This window comes from Pundamilia nyererei, unplaced genomic scaffold (assembly GCF_000239375.1).
Source record: "Pundamilia nyererei isolate P.nyererei 1_Seehausen unplaced genomic scaffold, PunNye1.0 scaffold00161, whole genome shotgun sequence".
Taxonomy (NCBI): domain Eukaryota; kingdom Metazoa; phylum Chordata; class Actinopteri; order Cichliformes; family Cichlidae; genus Pundamilia; species Pundamilia nyererei.
This window is the reverse complement of record NW_005187562.1, coordinates 86,962-100,974: the sequence shown is the minus strand read 5'-3', so window position 1 is coordinate 100,974 and position 14,013 is coordinate 86,962. Positions and strand designations below refer to the sequence as shown.

Below are 14,013 nucleotides of genomic sequence, written 5' to 3'. Positions count from 1 at the left end.
ACACACACACACACACACACACACACACACACACACACACACACACACACATAAATATTAAAATGTCTACATACCTGCAGTTCAGAGTCTGCTTAGCCATGCACTTTCTCTGTATACTTACCTGTGATTGCGATAATGTGCAAATGACTGCTTGAATTTGGTGTGGGTGTGCGTCTGTATGCGAATTTCCATGTACGGGTGTGTGTCTTTGGCACCCTACACGTGCCCTACACCTCAGCAGTGTGTTGACACAGTGATTATAGGGCAGCTGGTACACATTGGCCCTGGCTCCGCCCTGCATTTACTGTTCTAATTAGTTCCTGTTGCAAATAAGACAGAGGAATTTTAATAGAGAACCACTGGTCTGCAGTCTAGCTGCACATACCCTCACACACAGCAACAGCCTGCGTGTGAGCACAGGGAGAAAGTTTGCGGCTGAAGAGTGTTTTCTTGATTCTTTTTTCTTCCCTACATCAGTGACGAAGTAAAAAGTTCCAGCGCACTAACTGACATGGCCAAATGTCCCCCCACCCACACAAAAAAAGTTAAGGCTTGTTTTAGTGTCTGTGGTGACCTGTTTAACGGCGAAGACTAAACCCCGTGCTTTGACCTAACATGACCCCGCCGTGACCTTTCAACTCTTTAAGGGTTGAAAATGAGGCTTGAGCGTGAGCTGGAGTGGGGTCACGGGTGAACAAGGGAAAATTAATATCTGTCACTTAGATGCCAGTTAGTACTTCTGTCACAGTGGCGGCTACAGCTACTGACACCACATCCTGATTTATTTCTTTTTAAACATTTAACATTTGAAAATGAGAACATTTGTAAGTCACATTTGATGTGATGTAATTTCCCGTTGAGGTAACTGATGATGCGATTTGGGTTTTTAATGCCTACTTGGCAGAATTTTCTCTGTATTTGGTGTTGTTCAAAATGTGATGATTCTAGTATATGAAAAAAAGATCTGTGTTCAGCTGCTCACGTATTAACATGGTCGGTAGTGGCACATGTTGGAATTGACAGATTTTTAAGCGGGATGCCCTTCCCAAACGCAAGCCCGAAAGGATTTGTGTCTCCCCCCAGGATCGAACTGGCAAACCTTAATTTGTTAGTTAAATGTGTTAGCCACTTCGGTGTTAATACTAATATAATCTGTCCTGTTTACAAACTGATTTATGAGGTTTGTTTATGACACACTAAATGCGTTTTCTCATGAACTGTATGTGTGTGTGTGTGTGTGTGTGTGTGTGTGTGTTTAATAACATCTCCTTTCCTCTGTTGTCTCGGCAGGTAAAGAAATCACACACTGAATCTCATGTTCCAGACCCTTCAGACGTCAGGTACGCTCATGTGTCTGTTTGCATAATGTGAGATACAGAATGTGCTTTTTCAGAACTCTGTGTGTGTGTGTGTGTGTGTGTGTGTGTGTGTGTGTGTGTGTGTGTGTGTGTGTGTGTGTGTGTCTGTCCGTCCGTCCTAGTTCATTAGTCATGGTGCAGAGAGGTGAGGTTTCACTGCAGTTGCAAGCAGTGATGAGGTCATCAACACTTCCCCAAGACCTCTGTGTCCTAAAACTGCACACCTACACACACAACACACACACACACACAAAGAGGGAAAGATATACTGATTTTATCAAACAGACAATAAAAAGGGAATGTGCTTTACACACAGTCAGTATATCAATTAGTCAAATTAGGAAATCAACTATATGCACTAAAATGCTACACCTCTGAATCTTTGAATTCAGGAAAATCAAGCACCCTTAGTGCAGTCTGTCTGTCTCTGTACTACGATGCCCCCTCCAGTTTGTGGAATTCCTCCCCTCTTGGGAATTCTACGATCAGCTGAAAGCTTTAGGCATTAACATCAGCACAAAAACTGTGCGCTGGGAGCTTCATCGAGAGTCAAAAAATTTTACAGTGTCAAAAGACTGCTGTAGCATGCTGTGTCTAGTTAGCTGTTGATAGCCTGAAGTGCTGGCAAATGTAGACAGTTTTGTTTTTGTTTTTTTAATTATCCACTTTAACTACTTATCCTAGTCTGAAATAGCTTAAATTGCAGAAACAGAGTAGCTGCAACCTGACAATTTGGAGATTTGACTTACTACATGCCAGGATCCTGTAGCTTTGCCATTCTTCTCTTACTACCTGTTTTCCTCTTTTGTCCCCCTTTGGTAGCTTATTGATGAAGCAGTTTATACTTCTTAACAGCTGCATTGCAGCTCTTAACTATTTTTCTTTTTCTTCTTCTTCTTTTTTTTGCCTTCAGAAGGAATTGACAAGAAGGCACTTTCTTGCATAAAAAAATCCTCTGAAATGGGCTTCTGTTTATATACTGCAACGTATTCAGTTAAGAGGGGGGAAAGGAGTGGATAAATCAAAAACAACCAGCTACAGGCCTAAATCTGCTAATTTAACAAAACGCGCCGTGCATCTCGGTAATATAGAGCATATTTTTTCAATGACCGAGCCATGATGTGAAAACCAGAGAAGAGTTTATGAAACACCACAACTCTTGCCATCGCCTCCCGAGAGGAGTGAAACAGAGGGAAAAGAGGAAAAAACAAGAAGGGGAGACAGAATCATTTCCTGCTGTTGAAAGACAAAAGAAAAGGATGGATGAAGGGGTTTAAGCACATGATGGAGAGAAAAAAAAATGCGGGTTGGGGGTGGGAAACGAAGTGGTGGCGGCAACATAATCTGTGAAAGTTCTTAACTTTTCCCTTGTGTAGCAGATACACTTAAGGCCTTTGTTTGAAGGTAGGACTTGGCTCGTTTATTTTGTCCGCCGTAAACTGTCGTTGACGTCCATGCAATGAACGGGAGAACAAAATGAGTGTTTAGCCGTAAATAAGGAAACAAAAAGAAGAGTTGACCGAAATGGAGAGAGCTGATTTAGAGTGTTTATCTTTCACGCATTCTCCATTTTGCACCGTTTAGCAGGGTCTTTCTCGTTTGCTGAAAGCTATATGTTTATACCCGTCAGTCCGACTGTGGGTTGCAGTCATGTGTGGAGATACTATCTGCCCATAGCATTGAGATGGCCTTCTGCCAGACCGCCACACAGATGCACACGCTCTCTTTTCGTACACACACACACACACACGTGCGCGCATAAACACACACTGAGCAGCAGCGGCCCGCATTTGTTTTATTCTTCTTCCATCTCTGTCATTTCTGGCTTTGATGTCTCACACAAGAGCACAAGTGTGACCAACCTGCGGGCTGCATGAGTCAGTGCTCAGAAATATGCACACACACACACACACATTCGTAAGAAGTATTGTCCACACACAGACCGATTCAACATGAAACTATAGTCTTGGTCCGAATGTACTGAAATCTGGGTTTGTGGTAACAGTGGTGAAAAGTCTGAATAAAGTATTTAATATACATTTGCTTGAAATCTAGAACTATAAAAATGTATTAATAGGATTTTTACCTCTTAGTTAGGGGTTATAGAGCCTATAGAGAGAGCAGTTGTTGCCACAATAAACTGTAATACACAAAAGGCAGACTTTTATTCCACTATGTGCATCTGCACTCTGTTCATGTCTTACTTACTTCCACTTCCAGTCATCTGCGCACACACGCAGACACACTCTCACTTTACCATTACCACCTTGTGTGCTGGTTCGTCCCAGTCATGCATGTGGAACACATTGTAAAACTAAAGCACGCTGGCAGGCTGTGGGTTTGTATTGGAGCCCAGAATTTATATACACACACACACACACACACACACACACACACATACCGCCACACCATAAAAGAGCCAGCAGGCCCACATACAAGGTGTAGCCCCTCTGAACACATGCTCATGTAAGCTAACTGGTGCTGAGAAGTATGGAGTTTATGACTGTGAGGATCTACAGTACAGTGGGATCTTAACATAATGTATGGTCGATGTAAATTCCCACCTGTGAGAACATATTGGCATTGATCTGCTATTCATTAAATAGCACATACAGCACATAACAGTAGAAGAGAGTTTACCTCTTTTTTCTTGCCATCTTCTCTCCCCAAATAGGTCTATGGAAATGCAGGACCTAGCCAGTCCTCATAACCGAGTGGGAGGTGGAGATTCGACAGGCTCCAAGCTGGACAAGAACAACCTTGGCAGCCCGTCTATCACCACCAATGGAACAGGAGGTGAGAAGATGGGATTTTTAGGAGGTTTTCTTAGGGGCTCCAGTATTTTGTACTCAGCTGTGTATCTGAAACTCAAAGAAAAAAAATGTGTTCGACTGCTTAATAAATCTGCACGCATTCCCAGAGGAAGTCAATATGATGGCAAATGCATAGATTTAGTTGTTTTCTGAGAAAAAGTGGGCTTCTGGGTTCATGGCAACCCCAATGCTACTCCACCATCCCCACATTACTTTCAAGTAGCTGATCAGCTCCCTCCCACTCTAAGATGCCAGTTTAAGTAAAGCACAAAAAAAGAACTAAGAATTTTAAAAATTAAGTTTTATTTTTCCAAAATAAAGGTTGACGTTAAATTATATGAATCTTTCTTTGTTTGCAATCTTCTTCCATGAAAAAGGACATTCGATATGCTGCTGCAATAGATCTTTGCATTATTGACTGCCCACTGTGTCACAAAACCACTGTCTGACTATGGCCAACTGTAGTCAAAGGCATGACCTAATATCCCTGTGTGGATGCTTTTCCCACATCGTCATATTAATGTTGGTCCAGAATGAGCGTTACAGCTGACCAATAATGTTGTGATGTCATAGCTTTGTAATGTTGGGGTGGGGGGGCTTTTGTTAGTATAAAATTCTCTTCTGGAACAAATGCTAAGCATTTCAAGCATTTTCTTTATTCATTTATACAATATGATAAATATTGTTTGGGTTACATTTAGATTTAAATTTAGGTTACCAATGTTGCTTTGCTACAAGTGATAGTTTCTTTATAGCATTAGCTAACCTCTTGGCTAATGCTAACTGATTGCTCAGACATCATCATCCGTCAGATGCAATGTTTATCCAGGAACAACACCAACATGGGGTATGTCAGATACATAAATATCAAATATACTATATAAGAAATAAATAAATAAAACCTATATGTTTCCCTTTTGAACTAAACAAACAAGATTTGTTCATTTTTAAGCTTAAAAAGGTGCTGGTAAGCCAGATTGGTTACATTTGGACAGGAAAAAGCCAACAGTTTCACGTGTTTCAAGGCTAACTAATCTGACCCTCTTAGTCCTTTCTAACTCTAAACTAGAAAACAAATTTGCCAGTATGTACGTTTACTTGAAATGCTGCATAAAGGTCCATGATGTATTAAAGTTAAAGGGTGAATTATTTCTTTGAAGAAAGGAGAGAGCCATTGATGCAGGAACAGTGAATTTACTGATTTCTATTTTTTTTTTACGTTGTGTAAAATGTAGTTGAAAGTCTAAACTCCTCCATTCAGAATACTCATTGTCTTTTATTCCTTTTTTAATATAATCTTAATGCCAAAGGAGGTCCAATGCACATGTTGAAAGTCACTTAAGGCAAGAGCATTTGATGAGAAAAATGTAATGCAATGAAATTTATTGCAAAATCATCAGTCAGAAATCCTTTCAGCATGTAGAGATAAATACTTTTTGAGGAATTTATGGAGATGGAGGGACACACGCACATACAAATGCATGCATACACACTTCCAAGCTGGCATGAGTTCTTGAATAAACCACCGGAGAATGTGTGTAAACACACGGCGAAGCACTTCTGCACTCCTCCGCTAACGGCTTGGCAAAGTGTCTGTATGTGTGTGTTGGAGAGCAAGCTCAAAATCCCACTGGAAACTATTTCCTCTACAAGAGCATTAAAGCATCACTGCTCTCTTATATGTCAACACCAGTGAGCCCGCTCCTCTCTTTTTCTTCTTTTTCTTTACTCTGAGTCCGTATGCGTTTCTCCTTCTTTCTATTAATCTTTTTTTTCTCCTCTCACCCTTGATCTTCCCACTTTCTCATGCTCTGTCCTCTGGAACCATTTCTGTCAGGACAGTTTGATGATATAGCCCTGGACATGGTGCTTTTGTTGAGGGCCATCGTTTGATCTATTGCTGATTTACCAGGCGGTGGAAACCACTTCTAATAATAATAATAATGTCATGGAAAAAGTGAGATGCTGTATTTTAGTCATTTTGATGTGTTAACATACTCGCAGTCACACATGCTCAGTGTGGGCTAACAGCACACCGAGACTGTATTAGAGCACATTAAATCATTTTTGATGAGCTCACAGTTAATGATTTAAGCAGACAGAGCTCGGGCTTCACAGAGAGCCAAAACAATCTACATACTCAACATTCCCCTCACCTGACATCAGCGAACGCTCAGGCCCAAAGGCCATCTCCATAGCAATTCATTTGTCTTCATTACAGCTTGTCCAGTGGATTGTATTGTTCCCTTAGGGGATTAATGAAGTTGTCCTGAACTCAATTGAGTTTTCAGATGGTTGCTAGTGATGGGCGTTTGAGAAAAGAAGCCCCTGAAACACATTATGTAGAATGATAAACTGATTAACAGGTGTCCTCTTCTTTTAAAAAGCGCAATCACGTGATGATAGATGAGCTGCTAATTAGAAGAATAGCTCGAGACTTTAGCAAGAACATATTTGTAGAAACAGAAATATCAGGAGATTAATCTAATAGCTGTTTGTTAAAGCAGATACAGTTGTCATGTATTATAATAAAATAGCTCTGTCTTAAAAGTCGCATATCCTTCTACTTTGACATATTAATGTTAGTCTCACATGTCCCCAGAATGTATATGTATTTATATTTCTCACTCTAACTCAAGCTATCTAAATGTGCCTTTTTGTGGATGAATCAGGGATTAAATGTGTTTAACCAAAATTCAGTTCAGTTTCATTAGCTACAACCAGTCCTGGCTACTACCAGACCTGTTGAATCAAGAACTTATTGAAACAGAATCTGTATGACAAAGTGAAATAGGCTTATAGACCTCAAAAAGTCCCAGATCATGCCACCATCTATAAAAATGTAAGACCTGTTTAGAATCGGTTAAAGTCACTGGTTGGAAACTGCCATTTCTAAGGCATTGGGACTGCATGGTGAGAGCTATTTTCCACAAATGGAGAAAAAGTGGAACCATGGTGAACCTTCTCCGGAGCGGTCAAGCTACCAAAATTACTCCAAGAGCACATCGACAATTCATTCAGGAGGTCACAAAAGAACTGAGAATAACATCTAAAGAACTAAAAGGCCATACGTTCCTTCAGTTATGGTCAGTGTTCATGATTCAACAATAACAAAGACTGGGCAAAAATGGCACCCTTTGGAGAGTTCCAAGGAGAAAACCGCTGATGACCAAAAAGAACACAAAGATTCACATTTGCCAAAAAACTTGATGATGCCCAAGACTTCTGGGAAAATATTCTCTGGACTGATGAGACAACACTTGAACTTTTGGGAAGATCTGAGTTCTGTTTTATCTGGCATAAAACTAACACAGTATTTCATAAAAATACAAAACCAATATTCAAACATGGTGGTGGTAGTGGGATGGTTTGTGGCTGCTTTGCTGTTTCAGGACTTGGACGACTTGCCATAAGTGATGGAACCATAAATTCTGCTCTCTACCAGAAAATTCTGGAGAATGAGGAGAATGTCCGGCCATCAGTTCATGCCCTGATATTCAAGCAGGACAATAATTTGAAACACCAGCATTCCACCTCTGAATGGCTCAGAGAAAAAAGGTTTTGGAGTGGCCTAGTTATAGTCTGGATTTGTGATTGAGATTCTTTGGCATGACAGGACGATCATGCTTAAAAACCCTTTAATGTTGTTGAATTGAAACTATTCTGCAAAGAAGAGTGGGCCAAAATTCCTCCGAAGTGACATGAAGACTCACTACATGGGTTGCTGTGTGACTTTGTGTGACCAATTGAGGCAGCATCAGTTCTTTCTTCTGAAACATGCTCAGTTTCAGAAAGTTTTTTATTGGATCTTTGATATCATAAAGAAGGGATATCCTTAATATGGTCATCACAGCCTTCTGGTTATGGATGTGAGCACAGGAGCCCAATCCATCCGTTCTCTTCAGTTTATCCAATTCAGGGTCGCTGGTGGGCTGGAGCCTATCTCAGCTGTCTTAGGGTGAGAGGCAGGGTACACCCCGGGCAGGTCATCAGTCTGTCGCGGGGGAAAGCACATAGAGACAGACAACCATTCGCACCACATTGACTCACCCAGCTATTTTTCTTTTCTCTTTTTCCCTAAGGGGCAGCCAATTACAAGAAAGTTTGCATAAATGGGGTGACTTAAAGGGAAAATTATTCAGACAGAGAATGATTTGAAGGGCTTACCAAAATCCAGTGTGAGATACATAAGGGTTATTTTGACCTACACCCAAATGGATATATTACCTTTGATTTAAGACTCAAACTAGACTTAACAGGTGGGAAAATTACGTCTGGCTTTGTCCAAGGGTAACAAAATCCACCTACCAGCACCTCTAGAGTTCTGAAATCAGTTTGTTTTAATCTGTACAAAAAATCAGCAGGTTGGGGGTTATATATGCCTTTACTGACATCTTGTTTCTAAGCTTTTGGAGCGCTGGGAAGCAGCTGTTCTACCAGTTTTATAAGCTAACCATTTCCTTACTCTAGCTTCATATTTAGCATAGAGACAAAATTGTTACTGACCGTCTTAATAACTTGGCAAGAAAACATGAAAGCAAGACGATGGGGGAAAAAAAACACAAGTCTTTAAATATTCCCATAATATAACTATTTCGGGAATGTTTTTTTTTTCTTTTATATTCAACGCGAATGTCTACGAAAAGATCAGTACCATGTGACCCCGTATACCTTTGACCTGCATCTGGTTTTCAGTGGGTCGTATCCTCATCACCTTCCCACCTTGCACCCCTATAGGTGAAAGCATGACCGTTCTTAACACGGCTGATTGGCTGTTGGGCTGCAGCAGCCCATCCCCTGCCACAGGCTCCAAGGAATATGGTACAGAGGTGCATGTGTGTGAATCCCAGAGCAAAGATTTTACAGCAATACAGCAAAAGCATAGCCGTTGAACTTTCTTTAGTTTTAGCTAGCCACGGTTGTTGACTTGTTGTTAGTTGTGTTTTTTTTTATTTTGGGTTTTGTTTGTTGGTTCTTGCCAGAGTTGCTCTGACTGATTTTTGGTTTGCTGTGAATTTTTTCTCTGCTTTCTGAATCTTCATTGTTTTTCTGCATCCCAGTTTATTACTGTGTGTGAAGTTTCTTTCTCTCTTTTTTATTTTTTTATTTTTATAGTATATTTACAGGGTTCCTACCAAAGACCCTCTGAAAAGAGGGGAATTTGATAAATTTGCAGGGGGAGGGCAATAAATCGCAAACATTTGCTAAGGATCACTTTGCAGTAATTCATTTTTGAATGTGTTACTTACATTTTATAGTTTTCAAAGTCATCCATATCTTAAAAATAGCATCAGAAAACAATGACGAAGTAAAAAGCTTCAAGCAGAGTGGTTATAGAGAGCCATTTAAAGACTGTGAAATTAAATAGTGCTTGCAATGGGAACCCTGCACGCAGCATTAAGTTGACATGCTGGAATTGCATGGACGTTTTCTGCTCTTACCCACTAAGGTTTGTTTCTGTCTGTGTGTTGTGGGAAGTCTTTACTGCTTTACCCTAATACTGACCTTTTCCTTTTCCTTTAAGTGAAAACAGAGCCGTTGAACAACAGCGATACAGTTACTACGACAGGGGACACAGCCCTGGATACATACGCAGGCTCAGGTAAAGCACAGACCCTTGGATAAATATGCACACAATTCAGAAATATCACCAAAGTCCATACCTGTCAGTTTATTCATTAATCTAGCATTAAGAATCCAAAAGGAAGACTAGGAATTTGCAAAGCATCATGGGCAGGATAATGGCGTGTGGACTTGTGACAAAACCAGAAGAAGTGTATTTTGCATAGATTATAGTTAGTTTTTAACTTGCTTCCCCAAAACAGCTATTGCTAATTTTAAATTTGCAGGCTTGAGTTTAACCTTTTGACTGTCTTTTATTTATTTATTTTTTAGTAGTAGTAGTTGTATAAGTAGCTGTGATAGTGGTCAGAAAGCTGATCAATATATAATATACATTCTGTGGTTCAGGTGAATACACTGCTTTTTAAAAACAGTGTAGGTTTGAAAAAATCAAATCCCTCTGCACTCGGAGTTGCTGTAAGACTGTAGATGGGGGAAAAAAGTACAGTGAGTTGACAACTGAATCAGCCATAGATAGACGCAGAAATATAAATGCCTTCTGGTCTCCGCTTGTCTGTTTTTGTTCAGACGCACAGAAGTCACACAATCACCATCATCCATTTGAGCTCACTGGTAGACCTGCTGAAAGCTTTAATCCAGTGAAATATTGCCTGTCCTTGGATTGCATCATCATCAAAGGCTGGCAGAGGGATAAGAGAGGGGCAGAGACATTTTACACTTGTCTTTTTTCTTTTTTTTTGGACTCACACACGTCCCCCATTCTCTTTCACACTGTAACACACACACAAAGCCATTCTACAAAACAGAGAGAGGGGTTTAAACCCAGCAGGGTGTTTGTCAGTACTGAGCTCTGACATCTCAATGACCACAAACAGACATTGTGTTTTGCTATGAGGCCCACTGTAAGGGTTTCAGGGACTGCGGTGATCTCTAAAGGAAGAACTTGGCTCCCCTCCATTCAAAATGCTTCAAATTATGTTTACTGGAACGGCATCTCGGCTCAAATAAGCTGGAGGCCCCGAATTGTCCTGCTCAGGAGTGGTTTTGGTAAATGCTCAGAAAAGCAGCAGATTTGAGTTGACACCATCCGTAACATGTTTTTGCCTTGTTGTTTTTGATTATTTTGCTGTTTTTAGTAATCACCAGCAGCGGCTACAGCCCTCGTTCAGCCCACCAGTACTCTCCCCCTCTCTACCCATCCAAGTAAGTCCAAGTTTTAAAACTGAACAGGCATCTTTGTTTACATTCTGTAAGGTTAGCTAAAGTTGAATTTTACTCAACGAAATAACTCCTAAATGCTATAATATACCAAGTGGCTAATTTACCTACTCCCACTGTCACTTTCCTCTCTCTTATAGGCCCTACCCTCACATCCTCTCCACGCCGGCAGCTCCTTCCATGCCGACGTACACCGGCCAACCTCAGTTCAGCAGCATGCAGCAATCAACCGTCTATACTGCTTATTCGCAGACAGGCCAGGCCTACGGATTGTCTACCTATGGTGTGAACCAACACACGCTGAATAAGCCACATAGTTCTACCCACACATCTCCATACAAAAACTGCAGAAAAATTATTTTTCGAAGATTTACAAACTAAACTGCAAGTGTTGTGTGAAAGAAGGAATCTTATTTATATGGTATTATTTTGTGGTAGGAGACATTGTTCAAACTCAAACCTAAGTTTTCCCATGCAACTGGGTTGATGTGTTTGTGCTGAGTGACTGCTTTGGATGCCCTTTAAAAACTAGAAGTAAACTCATTATGCTGTATTCTATTTGGGGAGAAATTCAATATTTTCACCCATTCAATCATTGCAACTGGGTACAGCCAAAGATTCGAATAAACTGAACTGAAAGTGAACTCGTAGCAGAATGAGGACAATATGCAGTTAGATCCATAAGTATGTAGGCGATGAAACAATCTCTTGTAACTTTTCCTGTTGTACACCACCGCACTGGATTTTAAAACAAGCAATCAAGATGTGATTGAAGAGCAGACTTCCAGCTTTAATTAAATTGAATTAACAAAAGTATTGTATTAACTGTTTAGAAATTACAGCCATTTTTAGAGGCTCAAAATTAATTGCACAGTTGACTGTTGAGCAGTTTCGTGTCCCAGTAAGGCCTATTCATTTGGTATTCAATGAAAAATTAAGCAGATGAAAATGTGGAGTTGATTCAAAGTGTTTTTATATTACATTTTGGTTATTCTTCATTAAAACTGTCAAAATGAGGTCTAAAGAGATGTTGATGTAAGTGAGGGAAGCCCAAATAAAGCTATCAGAGAGACAGTGGCCAAATCACTGGTAGACTCTTAAAAATCTACGGCGTTACTGCCCATCTCAGCAACACCAAAAGTCTTGAAAGAACACAGAGGCTAACTAAAGTGGATGAGGACAGAACTATTTCCGTGGTTAAGAAAAACAACTTCAGAACATTTAAACACGTCGGGAACACTTTCACAGAGATAGGTGTTTCATTGTCAAGGCCTACAATCAAGCAACACCTTCATGAATGGAAATGCAGACCAGCAAAGTGCAGACCGCTGGTTACACTCAAGAACAAGAAGGCCAGAGTGGACTTTGCCAGAAAACATCTAAAAGAGTCGCCACAGTTCTGACAAAAATTTTTGGACACATGGAACTGAGATGAATGTGTATGGGTGCCAGTGGAGCTGGGTCACTAGTGTTTATTGATGATGTGACTGCTGATAGAAGTAGCAGGATGAATTGTGAAGTATTATGGGCTTTACTCTCTGCTCAGATTCAGCTGCAAAACTGATTGGACAGCACTTCACAGTGCAAACGTTAATGACCCAAAACGAACTGCAAAAGCAACCTAGAGTTTCTGAAAGCAAGAAAAATAGACTCTTTCTGATGGGGTATGCTTTTCAGTCACCTGATCACAGCCAATCAGAGCATGCTTTGCAGTTACTGATGACAAAACTGAATGCAGCGAGACCTTCAAACAAGCAGCAACTGAAGGTGGTGGAAGTAAAGGCCTGGCAGAACATCTCAAGCATGGAAGGAGCATATAGTGATGCCCATAGTATCTTGACTTCAGTCAGTCATTAACTGCAAAGAATTATAGTTATAAAAATAATCCTTATAATTAAAATTACGTTAGTTTGTTCAGTTTATTTCGAGTCTCTAAAACTGGGGACAATGTATATGTAAATAGTTAATGCAATACTTTTCAAATTCAAATTTTATTTGTCACACACACAACCATACACAGTACGATACGTGGTGAAATGCTTATTGCTGTGCAATGCCCGACCATTAAATGATTTACATATTTACAGATTACTACAAAATTTGCAGATTTTAACTTAGAAATTTACAGTTAAAATGTGCAAATAACAGTTTACGTAAGAAATTATGAATAAAAAGAAATGAGAGGAGTCCATTGTTGGAATGGGAGAGGTCCATCATAATCTTCCTGGCTTTAGTCTTGCACTGCTTGGTGTAGATGGACAGCAGGTCAGGAAGCTCTGATTGAATGATGCGTTCAGCCGAGCGCACCACTCTTTGCAGATCTTGTCTGTCCTGCTTGGTGCCGTTCCCAAACCAGGTGCAGATGTTTCTCGTCAGGACGCTCTTGATGGTGCAGTAGTAGAAGTTCTTAAGCACCCTCAGTGGCAGGTGGAAGTCTCCAAGTCTTCTGAGGAAGAAGAGACTTTTGTTAAACTCTGCAAATTAAAGCTGAAACATTTAATATCATTATTTTTTTTTCAATTGCCATAGACCTCGGTGTGATGCTTCCCGGCATAAAAACAGAAAGCGGCCTAGCCCAGAGTCAGTCTCCTCTGCAGACAGGCCTCAGCTACAGCCCCGGCTTTACCACACCTCAGCCTGGACAGACTGCCTACTCCCCCTATCCAATGCCAGGTCTGTTTATAACACAGCCTTTTATTTAACTTAAACATTTTTGGTTTTTAAGTTCTTGCTAAAGGGGGGTTAATTTCTGAACAGGTTCCAGTTTCACTCCTTCCTCAGGCCTCTACACCACCAACAACTCAGTGTCCAACCCCGCCAACTACACTGCCACACAGCAGGTACGACCGCATGCATTTGTGAACACAGGTTGGTCTATCAAACGAAGCTAATGTGTTAGCTCTTTGTTGTCATTTAATGTGATTATCTTATAATGCTGTCTCCAAAGCAGAAAGAAAGAAAGAAAGAAAGAAAGAAAGAAAGAAAGAAAGAAAGAAAGAAAGAAAGAAAGAAAGAAAGAAAGAAAGAAAGAAAGAAAGAAA

The 14,013-nt window shown here is 40.4% G+C and overlaps 1 protein-coding gene across 8 annotated transcripts in view; it reads left to right on the top strand.

The window, feature by feature from the left end:
- Positions 1–14,013, top strand: part of eya4 (EYA transcriptional coactivator and phosphatase 4) — a 50,569-nt gene that overhangs the window by 21,087 nt on the left and 15,469 nt on the right. For 7 of the 8 annotated variants that reach the window (XM_005745551.1, XM_005745552.1, XM_013913972.1 and 4 more), the window contains 8 exons: positions 1,291–1,340; positions 4,033–4,154; positions 8,909–8,992; positions 9,696–9,773; positions 10,891–10,957; positions 11,113–11,255; positions 13,502–13,645; positions 13,730–13,812. In XM_005745551.1, coding sequence (XP_005745608.1) covers positions 1,291–1,340; positions 4,033–4,154; positions 8,909–8,992; positions 9,696–9,773; positions 10,891–10,957; positions 11,113–11,255; positions 13,502–13,645; positions 13,730–13,812 — 771 coding nt within the window. The remainder of the gene's footprint in view (positions 1–1,290; positions 1,341–4,032; positions 4,155–8,908; positions 8,993–9,695; positions 9,774–10,890; positions 10,958–11,112; positions 11,256–13,501; positions 13,646–13,729; positions 13,813–14,013) is intronic. The other variant, XM_013913970.1, reaches the window with a different exon arrangement.